Source organism: Caretta caretta, chromosome 4 (assembly GCF_965140235.1).
Source record: "Caretta caretta isolate rCarCar2 chromosome 4, rCarCar1.hap1, whole genome shotgun sequence".
Classification (NCBI taxonomy): domain Eukaryota; kingdom Metazoa; phylum Chordata; order Testudines; family Cheloniidae; genus Caretta; species Caretta caretta.
In genome coordinates this window covers 89,107,247-89,130,335 of record NC_134209.1, presented here as the reverse complement: position 1 = coordinate 89,130,335, position 23,089 = coordinate 89,107,247, and the positions used below count along the sequence as shown (strand labels likewise).

The window sequence follows — 23,089 nt, the reverse complement described above, 5'->3', positions numbered from 1 at the left end:
TCCAAGTGCTTCTCTTTGCCTATTAGCATTGTTTCCATCTTGTCTCATCTGAGCCTCAACAAAAATTTGCTCTCATACAGGCTCCAATTTCTGGCCATTGGGAAGGTAACAGACTAACATTAAGATATAGTTTCTTGAACAGGGGCCTTGAGAGATGCCAGGCTTCGTTGCTTTTGTGTAGAGGCTAACAAGCTCCACAAAACAATCCCATACCTTCTGTTGTAGACTTTGCCATCATAAGGATCAGGGTCTAATTTACAGGTCCCTAGCATATTCAGATCACATCAAAGGAACTGTCTGAAACTCAGCAAGAAAAGTTGGGTTAGGCTTATTCCTCCTGACTTGGTTCTACTAACCACAAATGTGGACAGTCCAGTCTGAATTTAGTCAATCCTATTTCCAGACTACACAGAAAACGCCTCACAACAAGAAATATTCAGTTCCATTTCAGAGCAACCAAAGCCCAGGTTCACCAGGCTATCTACCATTGTTCATTGGCACCTCAGGCACAATAATGATATTCAACTTTTATACAGTGCTTTTCATCCATAAATGTCAAAGAACTTTACAAAGGTAGGTAAATATCATTATCTTCATTTTGCAGATAGGAAAACCGAGACATGGTAAAGTGAAGTAACTTGTCCAATATCACACAATAGATCAGTGGTAGAGCCAGGAACAGAATCCAAGTCTCCTGATTATAGTGGAGAAGAAGGTGGTTTTCTCGGTCTCCTGTTCAGCCATTACGTAAGACTTTAAATGTAGTTTCCATAATTAGTTCATGTGCAATAATCACTACCAGCACTGAATCTGGGTCCTCAACATGCCATGTGAATGCCCTAACCACCAGGTTATATTGGCGGTTCTAGGGTGGGTCTCCTGCTCTATAGATTACACTATTGCTCCTTTTCAGTCCCAACTCCTGCACGATTACTTTTGTAACTGTATAAACTAATCCTTTTTATATAAGAGGTTAATTAACCTTCTGAAAGCTTCAAAGTGCTTCACAGAATCACAAACTACTCTATGCACTTAGCACCTAATTAAGGCCAATTGAAAATGTCAGTAGAAAGATGCTGGCTGGCTTCAGTGGGGTTTGGATCAGCCTTTTGATCACCTCTCCTTATCCAGGACTCAAATACAGCCACCCATGGGCAGATATGAGAATGTAACAGTTAACTGTATACAGCAACACTGCACAACAATTTAAGAGAAGAATGGGACACACTCAATGGAAACTATGGAAGACATTGAGGCATGCAGAAGTAGAGCTGGGTGGGAAACAGTTGTCCTTTCAAAAAGAAAAGTTGTTTCAATTTGAAAAAAAGAACTTTGCAAAATTTTCTAATGGGGCATTCCAACAATTAAAAAAAAAAATCACAATTTTTTCAGAACAGGAAACTCAACATCAACCTTTTCACACAAACAATTCTGGTTTTGCCAAACCAGTATTTTCTGACAAAAAACATTTCAAAGAATTCCCGACCCGCTGCATTCAGAATGTAATTACTCAACTTGGAATTTGGCCTGGACAGTAGGGCTGATGCTTATGGTCATTCCTGATACTCAGGCTGGAAATGGCAGGTTAATTGATAAGTTTGAAAAATTATTTGATTACCTTTCAGGATCATACTACCAAAAAGTGATTGTGACTATAATCTGTTATTTTAAAATCAGAATCTGATTGCACATTGCTAGTTAATAAAACCCGATATTTAACAAAGGATGGATATAAACTTGTGTAACAGCATCTCTCTTTTTTTAACCAAACATTCTATTATTTAGATTACACACACACAAGATTGTGTCTGGATATCAAATATTACTTTTGTTAGCAAATAAAAGCAATGTTTCGGTCAACTTCGGGATATAAAATTTCTCCAAAGTTCTTAAATATCTCTCAAATGACACCAACGAAAATAAAGTCCCAGAGCTCTGACAGATTTTTTTCCTTTCTATTCCAGTGATAATTACATCAATAAGCCTGATTCAGCAGATTTGTTGCTCTCCAATTCATTAATTAAAACAATTTTACTGCTACCACTGTGATTTTTCAAGGACATCAAAAACACATTCAGAATCAAAACAGCACACATCATCAGTTTTGATATGTGCACAGCATGCTTTGCTTTCATTGCAACCCCACAATTAAAGGGACATTTACAACTTACACAAAAATGGGATATCAGGTTTTTTTTTAAAAGATTTCTTTGTTTGTAGGACACATTTTGTTCAGTAGACTTGAGAAGCAAATTTTTTTTGTAGTTTACTTCAGTCAAAAAGAGAAAATATGCCAAAAGTTCTCGGGAAGTGATGATTAGAAGAATGCATCTAAATGTAAATGCTAATATTACAGTAACTTTCATAGCAAAAGTCCTACAGCCTCTATTTCTCAACCTGTAGTATAGAATGGTTTCAGTTAAATACTACTTTGGTATGACCCATTTTACAATAAAACGTGCAATAATATAGTTCAGTCTCAAATCAGTCTTGAAAACGTTCATTAAAGAATAGGAAAAAACATGCAGATATAAAATGATGTGTATAGAAGCAATACAATTCGTTTATTGGGCTGTTTTCTGCAAGGCAGCACTTTGATTCTGAATCGGTAAGGACCAGCAGGTTACCTTGGGCACTTTTGTCATCATCTGAGAATACATAGTATTATATGTAAATAAAAAAAATAGTATTCAAAAAACAGTAAATGCCAGACACAGTGACATGTGAGAAAACCTCATAAATAAGTAAGAAGATTAAATTCAGAGCTATTTTGTTGTTATATAACAGAATCTTATTAGAATTAGAGTTGCACTGAATAAGATTATATTTCATATAATATTTATGGGTTAACACTAAGAAAGTGAAAAAACAGGCATTTTGCTTACTCTGTTGCAGAGGTTCAAAAAGGAATTTGAAAAGGATATTGTTAAGATGGATAGACCTAAAACTGATCTGTCACCCTATAGCAGGTATTTATGCCATGCTCTTCCATCATGTTATGCGTAGACCACAGAGATTATATAACAAGCAGCTCCTAGACCTAGAGTGTCCCCCCTTCTGCTAGTGTATGTTGTAAATTTAGGCTATGGTGTGGTTAATTATATTTATTTTATTTTCTACTTGGGAAAGGAGAATCACAAAGATTGGTTTTGGAGTTAATCCTGGATATGATAAAATCCATAATCTCTCTTCCCACAGCTCTAAAATAATATTTTCCAATTTTAAACTGGTGCTCCAGTAGTTTAAAAAGCACACTAACAAAACAAAAATCACTAATACCCCTCCAAAAGAAGGGCTGCAACAATTTCAAAGATACAGCTACTAGAACAGGCAAACCATATACATATTTCATTGACCTAGGCATGTACATAACGTGAAGGAATGCATGCATGTATGTTGTGCTGGCTCCATTCCTATGAACCATCTGGAGAATAAAACTGTAAAGAGCAAAGAATGTGTTCATTTCCATCACACTTTTGGCTCCAAAAGCTCCTGCAGGGGGAGCAGAGGAACAGCATGACATGAATATGCATACTCACTATATCCCAACCAACTCCTCATTTTGTACTTGTTGGTAGGTTTCCCAGATTAGTAGATGTGATTTTAAGACTCAATCCTTCTTCTGGTGGGCTGACATAATCAATCTAGTGGAATTTCTTGCTAAAAGTCACATGTGGAACTGAAATGAGAACCTTCTATCAAGAAGAAAGAAAATACCTTTCTTTGGCTTTATTCATTTAACAATCACCTACGACAATGAACCTCTTCCACTGTGCTTGGAAAACAATTAAAAGGTTTCCTGAAAAATGCTGATGTCTATACGGTATGCTACCTGTTTACTTGAAATTCTGCAATTTAATCCTTTAACAGCATTGTTTTGTGACTAAAGCTCTTAATCCTTCCAATATTAAGCATGAATTAGTGTGGCATTAGTGGGGTCTTAGAAATAGGTATATTGCTAACACCCTGATAAGTCAAAAATAATGTCTGCAGGGAATTACTTATTCCATTGTGCAAACAGCTTGTAACATTTAAATGATTTTCTAATGGGATTGGGTAGTAGAGTAATATAACACCAGGCTGGGTAAGGCTCTGGTTTTGGTACTTTTTTTAGCTGGTAGAGGCTAGAGGCACCATCCTTGGAGAAGTGTAGCTAGGGGACAACCACGACAGTCTCCAAGATGCAGTGTGCACAACTAAGTTAAAAAAATGGGGTGGGGAGGAAACGGCAGCTGAGAATGAAAACCAAGCTCTGATTCCCAGCTTTTTAAGGGGAAAGCCACCACGTACATATTGCGCATACACACTTTGCACACTTAAGCCCGAGTTTGCAAACCTTTTCTATGGGTCACAGTGCTTACGATCACAAATGGTCCCAATGACTTCAGTGTGGCCTACTTATGACAGGAAGTCAATGGGACTATTTATGACAGTGAACACAATGCCTAGCAGTAAGTACTTTCATGACTGGACCCATAGTTATGATTGTGAAAGAGGGAAATATATGTCATGATGTTTCAGAGCTCTTGCTTTTTAACACATTGAAAATCAAATTCTTTCTCCTAATCTGGTTTGCAAGTGCATATTTGGGATACAGATGCGTCTGTTTGTAAAACAAAATTATTAGAGAGACAAGGTGGGTGACATAGTATTCTGCTCACCAACAAAGTTGGTCCAATAAAAGATACTACCTCACCCACTTTGTCTCTCTAATATCCTGGGACTGACACAGCTACAGCAATACTATATAAAAAACCCAACATTTGGAATTCAGTCAGGATCTTTTAACCACCACCACAGGGATAGCAAAGAGGATTGTAATCTGTAGGACATGCTCATAATTTTAGCTTACATTAGGGAGCCACATCACATTTATTTGTCACATTTCAACATTTTACTAGGATGGTTATTAATTGGCAGGCATAAATCACAGAATCACTAGCATTTACACTCAAAGCCAGATACTCCAGATTTGCCACGAAAGAAAAACCAACGTGTGTCATGACAGGAATAATTTCCCCTTATTTTAAGCTATATTTACATTTTATATTTTACCATGAACATTTAACATATTGATTCCCTGTATTTTAAAAAAATGCACTTCAATATGAATCTTCCACATTTGGTGGAAACAAAGTGTCAAAGAAGATAAACTTTCACAAATTGCATAGTCTCTCCTCTTAAATGGAGACCTGTAACATGGTCTACGTGAAATATGTTTTGAAACCTAATGGGACATTCAGGCCATCAAAATTTCATTAGCCTCACAGCAGTTCTAGTGTCTTCTTAAGTTGGACTGTTGGCCTCCCTCTCAATAAATAAATCAACTGTAATCTTTTTTAGTAACTAAACTCTTTTTTGAAGCAGTATCTAAAACATCAGACAGTCTGCTTGCATAATTTTACCAGTGCTGAATAATATGTTTTCCCAATTTATTCACAGTTATTTCACGCATTAAAAATAAAACACAATTCCAATTTTAAATTCATGAATGGAGCCAGAGAAGAGTACAAACCACTTATAAATATTGGCAGGGTATAACCAGATTTTATTTGTTTAAGAATTTATAAATGGCAGAAATACAAGATTTATAAAAATAATATCCTAAAATATAACACTGCTGAAGTACTCATCTCTGACTAAATGAAGGCCTGGCTACCTAGAAGTTTTATGGTGTTTTCTAAAGTTTGTAAAACCTAGGCTCTGGCAAACCACTAAGAAGGAGTGAGCTCCAGCATGGGCCCTTCTAAATAGGGAGATCAGTAGGTTGACTCACCATTGGTTCCAGATAATTTAGTACCGAGAGCCAACAGGTGCAGCCCAACAGATCTAAACTTCCATGATGTTAGATACATAAGGGAATAAGTACAACCCTCAAAGAAAATCTCCTTTCCCCAATTTGAGATGTGAAATCTTCCCCACAAAGAACAGCTTATTCTCCAGGTTTGATACATCAAAAGTCCAACACACAGAGAGTAGTATTCCATTTGAGACCTCCATACTTTAGAGGCACTCACTTCCCTCCCCTCAATGTTCTTGTTTAACAGGAAAGAACAAGAAAGCATTCCTTGGCTTCCTCTAACATATCATATATTTTCTCCCACATACAGGAGCCTGACAATCCTCATTTAAACCACAAATCACAAGGGAAAAAATATTTGGTATGAATAAAAACAAAATACTGATTTGATTTCCTCTTTACAACATTAAGGGTACTCCTGTAAATAGTTACAATAAAAACATACTATGGCTTTTAGTTTAAAATCAAGACCAACTATTCTTTGCAAAAGGTCGAGGACACTGAGATATACAAAACTGCTTATTACCACAGTGAGAGACAGTTTTAACTGAGCAAACAGCAATAAAATTGCCTCTTCTATTTCACAGCTGAGCCAACAAGGTTAGTAAATTAATAAAACAAACATCCAGTCAAATAACTACCTCCCTAGTTTGCATTTTACTCAATACTTTCACCCACTTCACGTATTTTTTCTCTTTATGTTTCTTATATATGGTCATTTATGGAATAAAGACAGCATACTGCAATTTTGGTTATATTAAAAATCCTATGAAAATATTATAACAAAGTTATTACAAGAAAGCTAAAAGGGACATGTCTTCTAATATCTGGTGCACTTTAACTATTAACACTATTTCAGGTTCTGCTAAACCACCCAAAAGTAGGGTAAGATTATTCTTAAAAAACTTTATTTTAAAATAATTAAATTCTGTATTAACCTCTTTTCATGCACTTAACTGAAAAAAAACCTTAATATACAAAGACTTCTTCCTTTCAACATGCAAAATTGCTGTTTAGGTTTTTGTGGATTTTAATTGCACAGTAATCCAGTCCCCAAGGCACATCAAAGGCCAAACTCCCCTCTTTACCATGATTTCAATTGCTCTCATCAACTTGTAAGTTTAAAGCATGATCAAATTTGTTCTTCAATCACTTGAGCCCTGTTAATACACTATTCTGTGTGCTCATTCATCCATTCTAAGATTCTGCAACTTCTTTGAGATGTCTTCAAGAGGAATTTACAAATACATCTTTGATTGCAAGCTGGCCTTGGGGATAAACTTTATAACCACTTGCTTCACTATTCCACAGAGGATAACAGGTGACATGGTCTGAGATAAGTTAAAACTAAATTCTTTTTTTTGTGCAATTAAATTCTTCAAAATTATAGCTAAAACATCACATGCACCACTTGTATAACGTAATTGACTGATGCTGAATATTGATTTTTCCTGGAAAAAAAATACATTATTCAAGGTCATTCCTTGAATTTCACTGTATTTAAAAATATCACATCAACCAAAACAGAAAATAAAGTGTTGAATTATATACGTATACACATAAGAACTTACCATTCTCACTGTCGGACTTGTTTTCGTGTTCAGTATCAGTCAGAGTGAGGGCTGAGTTGGAACGGCTTGATAGACAGGAACTGCGCCCTGATTTGACCCCCCTGCCCCAAAGTCTCATGGCATGCTCTGGAGACATCACTCCTTCATTTTCAGTATCAGCATCTGACCCTGCACTGATAGAGTAACCTCTGTGGGGGAGCCCCATTTCCGCACAAAATGTCAGTCCTCGACGAGTTGCTGGTTCACAAACTCCTAACTGCCTTAGGGTAAAATTCTGTCCTGATTAAGGGAAAAAAAGAACAAAAAGTGAGAAATGTTTTAAAAACCTATAAATAAACACTCTTTCAGTGTACAAGTTCCTCAGGTATCACTCAAGGTGTTTTGTTAAAGCTCCACATGTGTTCTGATCTAGTGAATTATTTTTCTTTCGCACACTGCGGTGCCCCTTTTCAGTCTGTGGCTTAGCACTGCTTCGTCAAATGCTTAAGCACATCAAAAGTGTTCTGAGGTAAGAAAGAAATAGAACACGACCTGCAAACTAAGAAAGGCCAATTCAGCACATAAAAAGGATTAAATATAAATGACAGACTTTTTTGCTTGACCAAAGTGTAAAAGCAATAACAAGTACTTGTTGGGATTATTTTTTTTCTGTCCTGGATAGAGTCCTAAACAACAGGATACTGTCCCATCCAGATGTCACCTGTCATGGCAAAAGGAAAGACTTCCCTCAAGAATAAAACAGTTGTTCATTAAATGGAAATAGGGGCTCAGTTGGTCTTTATTAAATCTTCTGACTTAGTTTAATGCCTAAAGACAAACAAATATGTGCTTTTATTTCAAACAAATATGTGCCGGAATATAGCACCTGATTAAACTCACTGCTGTTTCTAGCCTCTTGACTTCTGCTACATATTCTAGATATTTTACTGATGAAACAAAGCCAATATATTTTTGTAAAATAGCTCATGTTTCGGGGAGGGAAGGTGACGATGTGCAGGGACAGAGACATATAAGTGTATCCCAAATGACTGTATTAATAAATTAGGCATAATAAACTCATGACACTTCAATAACTTAAACTGTTTAAATTGCGACACTCAAAAATTACTGCTGTTTTTAATGACTCTCTTCATCCTGCTTTTATTTCTGAAATCTACAGACATTTTATGATATATAGACACTTGACATGTTCATTGGCATGTCAATATCCAGAATGCTCTACCACTCCAGCTCCCAGCTATTTCATGGTAGTGCTGGTCTCCAAGCTCTAAGAGCAAGGGAAACATTTGGCTGTGCTGATAAGTGCATGGAGTACTTTTGGTAGCTGTAGTTGGACAGACATCTTAATTTCCCTTAAAATAGTCATATTTCTTTTGAACATCAAAAGTATATGTTTAACAATAAGACTATAAAAGTAGATAACGTAATAAGAAAGGAAAGATTAGAAATCAGAAGTTTTGTGGGCGCAGAAGATAGCATATTTCCTGAAATGCTAAAACAGTTAATGTCGCTTGGACCTTGACAGTTTTAAATGTGCCAGCTAATTACTTTATTGCTGTGATCGTATCAGTTATTGCAAGCCATTTTATCTCAGTCAGAATCGTAAATGGATTCTGACAATGACACACATAAATAATGAAAACCAGTTGCTACAGTTAGCCACAAAATCAAATGGTACTTATGCAGTTGTGAATAAATGTCAGGAGTAAATTTCAGGAAGGTGGAGGATGGGGGAAGGAAGGTAAATATAACAGCAGAATATCCATAGTGGTGAGTGAACTGCATGAAGGTTCTGATCTGCACACCTCAATGGTGTGTGCTACCAGTTTAAATATAGTCACACCAAATGCAGTTTTATGTGGTTTCAGCTTTCACAAAAACTGATCATATAAGCAAATTAAAAAATAATAGTAATTGTGTCATTGTTGCAGGTAAATCTAGTATGTGTGACAACACTTATTATTTAGTCATTAACATTTAAGTAAATATACTAGAGGAGATGGGGCTATGTATGCAGCTTTTGCTTGTTTGACATATTATGTATACAGGCTAACATTTCAAATGTGGATGTCTAAAGTTAGGCACTTAGATATGTAGCGTGAATATGGAGTTTGCCATCCTTTGGTAAATTTTGGCACACTATATCATACACATTGTAAACTACACATTTTATATGAGACCCACAAATTGTATATAAAAGATAAGAGCCTGAATGGTGCTTTGAGGAGAGGGGAAAAGAGAAAAAGAGATGCATTGCCTGAGTACTGATGACTGGAAACAGAGTCACAGTGGTCAATAAGAAAAGGAGTACTTGTGGCACCTTAGAAACGACCAAATTTATTTGAGCATAAGCTTTCGTGAGCTACAGCTCACTTCATCGGATGCACTGAGCTGTAGCTCATGAAAGCTCATGCTCAAACAAATTTGTTCGTCTCTAAGGTGCCACAAGTACTCCTTTTCTTTTTGCGAATACAGACTAACACGGCTGCTCCTCTGAAACAGTGGTCAATGGGAGTTCTGCCATTGACTCAAACGTGGTAGAAGACCAAGGCTGTTATGTTTAGAGAGTCAATCTAGTCATCTCCAAATCTATGCATCTCCATCTCTACAGATACGGAGGTGGGAGGGGGGATGGCACGCTCACTCACACCAGTTACTATACCTGTAGAATAAGAGTACAGCATTCTCCCTCCAATGCAGATTGGAACTGCTAGCAATATCTGACAGAGGGCCAGACTATAGCCATGCTCTTCTTTGCATTCAGAGAACCACATTACAACAGTCCCTGCACCGACGTGTTGAGTGGAAAAGATTCCTTGAGCCCTCTCCCCAACTACAGAGACTATTTTGCTGGAGCAGTCATAATCTGTCTATATAGATACACACATACACATTTTCTATGAGACTCAATTAAAGGCAACTCACGTCATCTGCCCATTTGTCAACTGCCAGTTTGCTTATTTTTTGGTATGTAATTACAAAATGACCAGTACGTGCCTGGGGCAATTTTTTAGTTCCCATTATATTTTCCATTATAAAATTGCAACTAACAGGTGCATAGTGGAGCCAGAGCAAAGCTTCACTATACCTTTTAAGGGAGATCACAGAATTGCTGCATCATTCTCCCATCACAGCACAGAATCTTCGATCCTTTCAATGCCACAAGGAAATTTTATATTATGCCAAGGGTTTTGCATACTGGAGGACCAATCCTTGATTCACTGAACTAAATGGTAGTTTTGTCAGAAATTTCAAAAGGAGGACTATTGTCCCCTATGTAAAACTTCCTAAATAAAACACTTAATTTTAAAAGTTAACAATGGAACTGTGTTTGTCAATATAGTTCACCTACAATGTAACGCATTCTGAACAAAAATTCTACATCTTTGAAAAACCCAAACATTACAAAGTCTGGAAATTAACTCTAAGGTATGTCTACACCGCAATGTAAGCCCAGGGTTTGAACTCAGGCGCAAGCCTAAACCCCTTCCGTCTACACACAAATTGTGCTAACCCAGGGCTTGGACCCAGGGTGGAGGGTCCAAACCTGAGTCAAGGTGGTACAAGCCCTATTGTTCTGCAGTGTAGATGCAGCCCCACTGAAGTCATGCTCTGGGGGGTCTGCCAAAAGTATCCCACAGTCCCGAAAGGAGACTTTCTTTGTCCTCAGGACAGGCAAGTTTTACCAGGCTGGAGTAACAAAGAGCTAGAGCAGCAACATTTTGGGAGGCACTAGGAAGTCTGGGATACGGGTGGTTGGACTCAGACCCATGTAATGTATTGCAGATGCTGGAGCCACAGATGGGAACCAGGGTTCAACAATTCCTAACCTGGGGATACAAATGAGTATGGACACTCAAGCCGCAGTTTAACAAATCCAGGGTCTGATAACACGAGTTCTGCTACTCCTGAGCAGTAATCTTTTATTACTCACTATCATCCCACCCAGTTTAAATTGAGAACTGGCTACATCCCATAGTATAACTCAATGTTGTTAAAACTTTGGGTTAAAAAAATGTAAATCATCTGTAAATAAAATTTATTACTAAGGGGGGCGGCGGTTGTTTTGGTTTGGGGTTTTTTGAGCGTTAGCTGGGCTTCAATTAAAATAACTTTCCACTTGAACTCTTTTCATTTAAGATTTTTGGTTTGGGAATTTACCTGTTTTTTAATTAACATCAGAAATTAATTTTGTCTCCAGATCTAAGGTCAGCAAGACGAGAACTCTGTTCAGATATATTGCAACAGGCCCAGCAAAGCAAGGCTCTATCCTGTATACTTTAGATAATCAACAGGACTACAGTGTGATGTTGCACTCGATATGCTTTATGAAAATATGCTTGGAATGTGAATATAATGTAACTGGAATATGCTTTATGCAAAAGGTCTCTTGTGATTATCTTATCATTACAAAGGTCTTACCATTACAAAGCTTATAATTTACTGAGTTTGTTCCTCCTATTTGTATGAATGTATCATTCTTGTATCTGAAGCTAGAAATATGAAGTATTACTTGAAGTCCTATTGTACCTCTGCAAAGTGTTGGCCATTAACGGTGGCTTGGAATCTTGATGGCTCCCATCAACTAGGGCAATTGGTTGTAAATGGCTCTGTTTGCTTGTAAGCCAGGGCAGTTTTTATTAGTAGTGTCCCTTGACCTGTATGTGCATCATCCGCATTAGCACATCTGAGGTTACAAGAGGCCATGAGGGTCGACGCCACTCCAGTATCCCTCTTAAAACTAAGCAGTGGAATCCGTAGCAGGGGGGATGGAGGGCAGGTATTGGAATCCAAATTGGGACCACACATCGAAAAACCTCCAGTTACAGTAAGTACCCCCTTCTTCTTCGAGTGATGGTCCCTACATGGATTCCAAACATGGGTGATTAGAGAACAGTGCTCAGCCTGGACATGGGTACAAGGACTCACAAAGTACAATGTGTAAGACAGCACAGCTGACTGTTGCATCTGCCACCATTACTGGGGCAATAGCGTAGTGAGCGATAAAGGTGTGGACAGAGGGAGGCTAATGTGGTAGCATGTGCCTCTGTGGAGTAAGCCATGACTCCAGGGGGCAGCGGTTTGTGAGAGAGAGTGTAGCATTCAGCAATGCACCAGGAGATCCATTTGGAGATGCGCTGTGAGGAGAATTGGAAAGAGTCCAGCGAAGGGCAACAAAAATGATTAGGGGTCTGGAACACATGACTTATGAGGAGAGGCTGAGGGAACTGGGATTGTTTAGTCTCCAGAAGAGAATAATGAGGGGGGATTTGATAGCTGCTTTCAACTACCTGAGAGGTGTTCCAGAGAGGATGGTTCTAGACTATTCTCAGTGGTAGAAGAGGACAGAACAAGGAGTAATGGTCTCAAGTTGCAGTGGGGGAGGTTTAGGTTGGATATTAGGAAAAACTTTTTCACTAGGAGGGTGGTGAAACACTGGAATGCGTTGCCTAGGGAGGTGGTGGAATCTCCTTCCTTGGAAGTTTTTAAGGTCAGGCTTGACAAAGCCCTGGCTGGGATGATTTAATTGGGGACTGGTCCTGCTTTTGAGCAGGGGGTTGGACTAGATGACCTCCTGAGGTCCCTTCCAACCCTGATATTCTATGATTCTATGAGAGGGCTTAGCCCTTGCAACATTCAGCAATGGTGACAAAGAGCCTTGGAGAAGTTCAAAAGGCATGGGTGGGTTGAGTGTAAAAGACAAGAGACCAGGCAGACATTGAGAGAATGTAAAGTTTTAGCCCCGTGGGAGGTAGAAGATGGGAAGGTGGATGCTTTGATTGAAGTGGAACACAGAGATCACCTTGGTAATGAATTTAGGGTGTAGGCGCAAGGAAATTCTGTCTAAGAAAACAGGCGGGGGGGACCTCAGCCATCACAGCTGCCAGTTCACTGACGCGTCTCACCAAAGTGACAGTCACCAAGAAGATCAGTTGCATGGAGAGGTGGGAAAGAGAGCAGGCTGTGAGGGGTTCAAAGGGCAGTTCAATAACAGTAGAAAGAGCAATATTCAGGTCGCAAGAGGGCGTAGGCATTTGTACTGGTGGAAGAGCGCTGTACAAACATTTGAGGAAGCATATGGTGGTTGGGTGAATGAAGATGAAGGAACTGTCTATTGGGGGGGGGGAATGAAGGAGCGGGGGAGGCCCGACAATTTAAGTTGGAGTAGATAGTCCAGAAGGATAGGAATGACTATGGAGTCTATTGGGTCATGGTGGCGGTGTGCCCAGGTGATGGAATGCTTCCATTTTGCCTGATAGCAGGGTCTGGTAGATGGCCTCCTGCTGTGCGTGAGGACATCACACACTGGGATGGTGCATGCTGTTTACCCACAAGCCCCATGCAAATACCAAGCCATGAGGTGGAGCGGGACCGGGTTGGGGTGGGTGCAGAGTTAGATCAGGGGGCGAGCGGAGAGGTGGAGGACGTCCATGAACCAATACTGGCAAGGCCAAAAGGTTATCAGTGAGACCACTGCTTGAGCCTGTTGAATTTTGTGCAGGACTTGCAATGGATGGAGAGGCATGGTGGACTTCATTGGTCCAGGGCAGGAATAGTGCATCACCCTGGGAGTCAATTCCCAATGCCCTTCTAGAGCAGAAGAGGGGGGAAGTTTGTGGTTCTCACTGGTCGCAAAGAGGTCCCAGCAAGGGGTGCCCCACCAATGGAAGACTGAGCTTAGCTTGGGATTGTGTATTTTATGATTCACAGAGATGGATCTGCTGAGCATGTCTGCTAGGGAGTTGCTGCCTGGAAGATAAACCGCCTGTGGCGTGACATCGTGCTTGATGCACCAGTTCCAGAGTTGGACGGCCTCCACACATAGAGAGGGCGACCTGCACCACCTTGCTTGTTGATATATACAACTTCTGTCATGTTTTCAGATAGCAGTGATCTTATGAGGGGGAGAAATGCCCGACAAGCAAGACAGGCAGTTCTCAATTCCAGGAGTTGATGTGCCTCCTAACCTCTTCTGGTATCCAGAAGCCCAGGGCCATGTGATCATCCAGGTGGGCACCTCAACCAGCGAGGGAGGCATCCACAGTGAGAGTGGTGCAGGAGTGGGAGGTGTAAATGGGGTGCTGACAAAAACTTTGGACATGTTGGTCCTCCACGGGAAGGAGGCTAGGATGAACTGGGGGAGCAGGATAGACATGTCCAAAGTGGTGCGTCTGAGGTTTGTAGATCGACCTGAGCTACAGCTGAAGGCAGTGCATATGGAGGTAGGCATGGGACGTTACAGAGGTACAGGCTGCCACATGGCCAAGGAGGGAAAGACATTGGCGGATACAAATATGTGGTTTGTGGCATAATGTTGTGACACAAGAGGTGAGTGTGGAAAACCGGTTTGCCAGTAGGAAAGCTTGGCTCACAAAAGAGCCCTATAAATGTGATCCATTGGGCAGGGATGAGAACTAATTTCTCTTCATAGATACAAATGCCCAGGTTGGCAAGGAGATCATGAAGAATCTGGATAACTGAAAGGAGGTGGTTGTGTTACGTCGCAATGAGGAGCCAGTCATCCAGCTATGGAAACATGGAGTGGCCAAGGTGTCGCACCTGGGCTGTGACAGCAGCAAAGACTTTTGTGAATATGCAGGGAACTATGGTGATACCAAAGGGGAGGACATAGAACTGATAAGAGGAATGAGAGAGAAAACAGAGAAACTTCTGATGAGCTGGGTGAATGTCAATGTGGAAATATGCATCTTTCATACAGAGAACCACAAACCAGGCTCCATGGGGGAGAGATAATGAGTGGGAGAGTGACTTTTTGTATGAACCTGTTGAGTAACTCAATGTCCAGAATGGGGCGGCAGTCGCCTTCATTTTTCAGAATAAGGAAATATAGGAAATAACATGCACACAGTCCTACCATCCACATTATATGATAGTGGTAAATTTCATTCAGACTGTGGCCAGGAAACAAACCTCATGCACCATTAACCCTTAGGTGCAACTGTTACTTCCAAGGTGGGAAGAATCAAAATTATGTTTACTGAGACCTCCAGAAATGCTGGCCCAACTGCTTTGTTGGGCCCAACTGCTCTACTGATTCCAAGGAAGAATTGGTAAAGCTAAGAATGGGTGCCCCTGTGTGTTTCTGCTGCTCATACAGGGGCTACCAAAAACACCACCCAGTCCTAGACACTGCCTTTTTTAATTGAGAGCTCATTAGAGAAGGAAGTGTCCTATGTCCTGCTCCAATGAATTTCTAACTTACCCTTTCCCATACAATCTTAATGTGAAGCTCCTTATATATCTTTGTAATTACCCCACTAACTTCATGAAATACCAAAAGGCACTTATCAGAAAAAACAGCAAAACAAGATCAATTTGAAGATTCTAGATCAAGTGATTTTGAGATAAAATTAGGAAAAGTTAGAAAATTATTAAAAAAATGTATTGATAGAGATTCTTATTCTGTATTATTCTTCTAATTTAAACATCCCAGAAGTAGTCTACTCTGGGATGAGATGTGGCATTTAATATTATATAATTAAATATAATATTTACCTGTAAATTGATATTCACAACCAAGTTAATTTAGGGGCTGTTGAGATAATTTACTCAGCCAGGCAAAAGGAAATCAAAGTAATAGCATGACATTAATTACAAAATCTCCTACAGCAATTCTTGTTATAAAGTCAGGATTTGCCAACACTTACCATACAGTGTCATAAGAACATAAGAACCGCCATACTGGGTCATACCAAAGGTCCATCAAGACCAGTATCCTGTCCTCTGACAGTGGCCAATGGCAGGTGCCCCAAAGGGAATGAACAGACAGGTTATCATCAAGTGATCCATGCCCTGTCACCCAGTCCCAGCTTCTGGCAATCAGAGGCTAGGGACACCATTCCTGCCCATCCTGGCTAAGTGCCATTGATGGACCTAGCTTTCATGAATCTATCTAGCTCCCTTTTGAACCTCGTTATAGTACTGGCCTTCACAATATCCCCTGGCAAGGAATTCCAGAGGTTGACAGTGTGTTGCATGAAAAAATACTGTCTTCTGTTTGTTTTAAACCTGCTACCTATTAACTTCATTTGGTGGCCCCTTGTTCTTGTGTTATGAGGAGGAGTAAATAACACTTCCTTATTTACTTTATCTGTACCACTCATGATTTTATAGTCCTCTATCATATCTCCCCTTAGGTGCCTCTTTTCCAAGCTGAAAAGTCCCAGTCTTATTAATCTCTCCTCATAAGGAAGCCGTTCTATACCCCTAATAATTTTTGTTGCCCTTTTCTGAACCTTTTCCAATTCCAATATATCCTTTTTGAGATGGGGTGACCACATCTGCACACAGTATTCAAGGTGTGGGCCTACCATGGATTTATATAGAGGCAATATGATATTTTCTGTCTTATTATCTATCCCTTTCTTGATGATTCCCAACATTCTGTTCGCTTTTTTGACTGCTGCTGCACATTGAGTGGATGATTTCAGAGAACTATCCACAATGACTCCAAGATCTCTTTCTTGAGTGGTAACAGCTAATTTAGACCTCATCATTCATTGTATATGTATAGTTAGGATTATGTTTTTCAATGTGCGTTACTTTGCATTTATTTATCAACATCTGCCATTTTGTTGTCCAGTAACCCAGTTTTGTGAGATCCTTTTGAAGCTCTTTGCAGTCTGCCTGGGACTTAACTATCTTGAGTAGTTTTGTATCATCTGCAAATTTTCCCACCTCACTGATTACCCTTTTTCCAGATCATTTATGAATATGTTAAATAGGACTGGGCCCAGTACAGAGCCCTGGGGAACACCACTATTTACCTCTTTCCATTCTGAAAACTGACCATTTATTCCTACCCTTTCGTTCCTATCTTTTAACCAGTTATCAATCCATGAGAGAACCTTCCCTCTTATCCCATGACTGCTTATTTTGCTTAAGAGCCTTTGGTGAGGGACCTTGTCAAAGGCTTTCTGAAAATCTAAATCCGCTATATCCACTGGATCTCCTTTGTCTGCATGCTTGTTGACCCCCTCAAAGAATTCTAGTAAATTAGTGAGGCATGATTTCCCTTTACAAAAACCATGTTGACTATTTCCCAACAAATTATGTTCATCTATGTTCTTAACAATTTTGTTCTTTATGATAGTTTCAACCAATTTGCCTGGTACTGAAGTGAGGCTTGCTGGCCTGTAGTTGCTAGGGTCACCTCTGGAACCCTTTTTAAAAATTGGTGTCATATTAGCTATCCTCCAGTCATTTGGTACAGAAGCTGATTTAAATGATAGGTTACAGATGACAGTTAGTAGTCCTGCAATTTCACATTTGAATTCCTTCAGAACTCTTGGGTGAATACCACCAGGTCCTGGAGACTTATTACTGTTAAGTTTATCAATTTGTCCCAAAACCTCCTCTAATGACACTTCAGTTTGGGACAGTGAAGACTGATTCAAAGAATTCATTTAATTTCTCCGCAATGGCCTGATCATCTTTGAGTGCTCCTTTAGCATCTCGATCGTCCAGTGGCCTCACTGGTTGTTTAGCAGGTTTTCTTGCTTCTCAATATCTGCTTCTGATGTATTTAAAAACTTTTTGCTATTACTTTTGGAGTCTTTGGCTAGCTGTTCTTCAAATTCTTTTTTGGTCTTTCTAATTATATTTTTACACTTCATTTACCAGAGTTTATGCTCTTTTCTATTTTCCTCATTAGGATTTATCTTCCACTTTTTAAAGGATGCCTTTTTGCCTCTCACTGCTTCTTTTAGTTTGTTGTTTAACCACGGTGGTTCGTTTTTGGTTCTTTCATTATGTTTTTTAATTTGGGGTATACATTTAAGTTGATCCTCTATTATGGTGTCTTTAAAAAGCTTCCATGCAGCTTGCAGGGATTTCACTTTTGGCACTGTACCTTTTAATTTCTGTTTCACTAACCTCCTCATTTTTGTGTAGTTCCCTGAGATGTGAGATACTGCAGCCGTTTTTTATTATAAGGGTTTATGTACCACTTTAATTGTACTGCTCTAGAAAGTGATGTAGTTAAAGAGGTGCAACCCCCAGAGGGTTAGGGGATGCACAGTTATACCAGTACAAATATGCTTATATAGGTATAGCTTATTTCTGTATGTTTTTAAGCCAATATAGTTAAGTCCATACAAATACTGTATTTGTATGGACAAGTCCTAGGTATAGGGAAATAGCAGTATTTCAGATACTATTAGTAAATGTTGGCTTTTTTAAAATGGCAACCCACTGTGTAACAGGTATACAGCAAGCCTGGTCTACAGGAGATATCCAGAAACATCCACAGCCATGTTAACCTCAAATCACACATGCTGATTGTACAAAGAGCAGGTGATCACTGTACAAAAACAAAACAAAAACAAAACAAAAAACCCACAGATAGAGAGGTCTCATGCCTCCTTGATTATCAATTTTTGCTCTGGCTAACGTCTCTTTATTTGTACTTAGATATTTACTTAAAATGACAACACTTAACTAAAAGGTAAACTCCACTATATTCCAGAAATAGCTACCTACTAATTGCAGCAAAATACGTTAAAAAGCAAAGACAACCTCACTCTCCCCAGACAACTCTTCCCTGCTCAGGAAACTCAGTAAAATATAAGTTTTTGGAGTGTGTCTTTAAAGTTGGAAAATTTAGGATATTTTGAACCAAGGGAGGGAGTCAACTCCAAAGCTAAGTAGTCCTCAAGGAGAATGTTCAGCCAGCAGTTCCTCCTCTTTTAAATCAAGAGAGCGCTACTTTTTATACCTTCACTGATCTGTGGCAGAATGGGACAGAGACAGTGTGAAACAGGCAGATCCGAGGTCATCGGGTAAAAATCAAACCTTGCTTTGGTTCATACTCAAAACTCCACACAAAACTCTGCTCATGCCTGCATTTCTGATTTTATCTTCCTGCTTCTCATAAGCCCTTCACTTCATGACAGTATCATTCCTAATTTTGCCCTTTACCTCCTTCCATTCTGATCATCTTGCCTTCTTCCATGCTGGCTGTTATGCAACTACCTTTGCTTCATCCAAATCCTTTCAAGAACACCACTCTCTCCATGAATGCACATTGATAATCCACCACATGAAGATATTTAAATTATTTTTTTTAAATAAAAGAGTTATAACATATAACTGAGAAATAAACAAAACATGAAGTGCTTTGAGTGAAAAACACCACCCTCTTCTCTAAAAAAATTATTCCATATGTTACTCTATTTTCCCCCTTTCTCACACTTTTTCCTCCTGCCAACCATCAATTTTTTAAATATATTTTTAGCTAATGTAGATAGTAAGGTCATCAGGGAAGAAATGTCTTTTTATTTGTTTGTAAATCACCGGGTATGTCTATGTCCGTATAATAAAATGTTTATCATGGTTGTCCCTGAAATGCACTACAATACCAGTCATTTCAAACTGCTCTTGCAACCAGCACTTTCCCCAGTTGCCAGATGAGGGATTATTTGAATTAATTCAGATTCAGCCCAGTTATTTTTAATTTTTGTATTCATGCTCAAATGTGTAAAGGGCACAAAAAAAATTAGAAGTCACAGCTCATCACCTGTGTGTCATCCTGAATAGGTCTCCTGAAGATACTGTAGATACTACACAGATTTTTCATAAAACTCTACTTAGCAGGAGCCAGAAACACAGTGACACTACCCTTTTGAAACACTGCAAAGCCATTCTTTGTTCAGAGTCTGTCAAACCTACAGAGGGTGGAATTCTATGTGATCAGCAGGCTACTCTGATTGTGATAAAACAACTGTATTAACTGGAAAATGGTTAGCATATGTCGAACATTTTGTGTATTCCTAAAGTTATGACAGCTAAATTAAAACTGTGTGCAAAACAAGGACAAGGACAAGAACAGATTCTTCGTAGTAAAAGGATAATCATGCTGTGTGCCATCCGACTGTCAGGACACTGGATGGATGAGAATCACTGAAGGAAGCGTTATGATGCGATGTAGACTTTTTGGACCCTGCAAAGCAGGGCCAGACTGGGACTCGTAGTTTACAGAGAGTCCTGAGTGACCTGCATCCGAATGGGGAACTGTATGTCTCCTTTCCTCATTGTCAATCATGGTCAGTTTCTCAGGGCATACAGCATCAGAATCCAAGGGATTCTTATGCAGTTGCAAGATATGGGTGGGGACTGAGAGACATCCCATCTGCAAAGGTAGTTTCAAATATTTGGTGTCCAGGCTGAAGCAGGGCTAAGAGTCACATTTGAGAAACTACAGGGACAGAAAGGGGCAAGGAGCAGAAACAGGAGCAAGACAGAAAAGGCCAAAAGGCAGAAACAAGAAGAAAAAAAAGACATGAGCAGAGCTTACTGAGCTCTTGTCTAGAATCCGAAGGATGAGTATGCAATGTTTACCTTTAGGGTTCAGAGCATTAAGCTTAGGCAATATTACTTACAGGGGAGAGAAAGGAGACACTGAACAATCGGCATGATACCTGCCCCTTTTGTCATGTAGCTTCCACAACATGTTTACTGAATGATAGGACTTTGCAAAGCTACACCTGCAGTATTGCTTGCCACCGGGCAAGAAACCTTGTTGTCTCTTGTTGAAGAAGACTAACAACTAAGTAATAGGCTATACCTATGCTAACACATCATTTCTCTGATTTAGTATTATACATATGTATGTTCCTTCATTCTGGTTTTCTCCTCCTAGTCCTTTGTGAAACATACCCTTTTTTCAAATCACGTTTCTCTTCCCCCTTCACCTGTGTCTTGATTTCTCTTCTCTTATGTTTTTTCCTATATCTCTCTCCTTGCTAATCACATCCTTCCTCCTCATCACTCTTCCCCAAGGTCTCAATCTTTCCCTTTCAACCTCTCTCTTTCCACTGTGTTCACCCCATTTTACCTCACACTTTACTTCCTCTTCTCATTCCCCACTGCCCTCAATCTCTTCTCTCATTTCTACAAAGTCTCTATCTCTTCCATTACAATCTTTCCTTTCTCATTTTCTTCCTAAAAAGTCTCTTACAATCTTTCCCTCTCCCAAACCCCATTAGCAGAAGTGAAGGGCAGAGTCTTGGCTACCCTCCTCTTGAACCAAAACAGAGTACAGTCTTTATCTTCTGCTGCTTTCCATATATTGCTAGACTAACATAGTTATTTTTCCAAGCAGGCAAAGTGCAGTGCCATCATTCATAAAGTAATAAATCCTTAACTAGGTTTTCTTCTGTGAACCAATGGCCATAGTCTGATTAGCTGCGAATTGCCAGACATCTGTTTAAAAACAGTCACTCAAACCATGCCAAACAAACAACTGTGTGCAGGTTCATGGCACCAGACTCCAGAAGGGCAAAATTTGTTCCTCTTAATGTTTTGCATATATATACACAGACACATACACACTTTTGCAGATGATCCCTTACCAGCACAAATGTGTTCTCTTTTTATTTCTATGGGAGAACTCATGAGGGCCGCCAAAATATTGCAAAAACAGCTCTGGAGAGAGTTCACCTAACTGAACGCTGTACGTAAGGCCAGAGATGGGACTACATGAGATTTCTGAGCTTGACCATTTCTTGATTTCAGATTTCTTTTAATCTTCCCAAATGTGATCTTCATTTTGAATGCCCCCTCCCGCCCAAGACCAAATATTACATTATGTATTTTCCTTAAAGTCATTGATATGTTTACAACTTTCATTCTAATTTCAGCAAATATTTCTATCTGGGAACTTCATTCAATTTGGCACCTTTTAATTAATTAAGTTTAAATTTACATCTTGGAAGCTCTTCACTGATTCATCCTAGTGATTCATCACTTTTCAGCAAGGACAAATGTCAAATGAACTCACTCACTAGCCTAACCTTTTTCCCTCCTATCAACCCATGCCATGTTTGCTTTACCTAAGGTGTGCCTGCATGCATGCGCACATGCATGAGGTGATTATGCAGGGTCATGGGTAAGCAGAAGGCAGTGGGAGGGATGTGAAGCTCGAAGAGTATGAACAAGTGATGCACCAGAAGAGGTGAAAGCCCAGAGAATCATAGAATATCAGGTTTGGAAGGGACCTCAGGAGGTCATCTAGTCCAACCCCCTGCTCAAAGCAGGACCAATCCCCAACTAAATCATCCCAGCCAGGGCTTTGTCAAGCCTGACCTTAAAAACCTCATAAGAAGAAGATTCCACCACCTCCCTAGGTAATGCATTCCAGTGCTTCACCACCCTCCTAGTGAAAAAGATTTTCCTAATATCCAACCTATATCCAATCTTTATCCTAATATCCAACCACTGCAACTTGAGACCATTACTTACTTTGCATTTGCCACCATGTTTAGTGAGAAGAGGCCATGTACAGCAGCCAGGCCCATGGAACCTCAATTCCATGAAGCCAGCATGGAGACGTTTCCATGGCCTGGGGGTTGGGAAAGACATGCTCTGTTGGCTTCACTCCACTATCTCTTTCTGAGGTTTTAATAAAATAAGTAATATTATGGCACCTTCAATCCAATAAACTCATTAGAATTTACAATGAAATAGCTGGAACTAGAAACCTGACTCCCAGTCCCATGTGCTAGTCAGTAGGTAATGCTCTCTATCCTAGGCCTTTTGAACTGTCCCGCCCCCTTCGCTACCACAGAATGAAGGGAAGCTTATGTCCCTTACTCATATTCCATGTCTCACTCTTGAGGTAAACCTTGGATAACTATGTATGCTGTCCATTGGCTTCAACATTACTAAGAAAGAATGAACGTTAATTAAAGAGATATAC

The 23,089-nt window shown here is 39.6% G+C and overlaps 1 protein-coding gene across 36 annotated transcripts in view; it reads right to left on the bottom strand.

Annotated features, from left to right (window-relative positions):
• The window catches only part of TENM3 (teneurin transmembrane protein 3), a 2,220,601-nt gene that overhangs the window by 442,176 nt on the left and 1,755,336 nt on the right, over window positions 1-23,089 (bottom strand). For 30 of the 36 annotated variants that reach the window (XM_075127819.1, XM_075127816.1, XM_075127814.1 and 27 more), the window contains one exon: window positions 7,372-7,650. The exons of the other annotated variants lie outside the window; for them this stretch is intronic. In XM_075127819.1, the coding sequence (XP_074983920.1) occupies window positions 7,372-7,650 (279 nt within the window). The remainder of the gene's footprint in view (window positions 1-7,371; window positions 7,651-23,089) is intronic. 36 annotated transcript variants of the gene reach the window in all.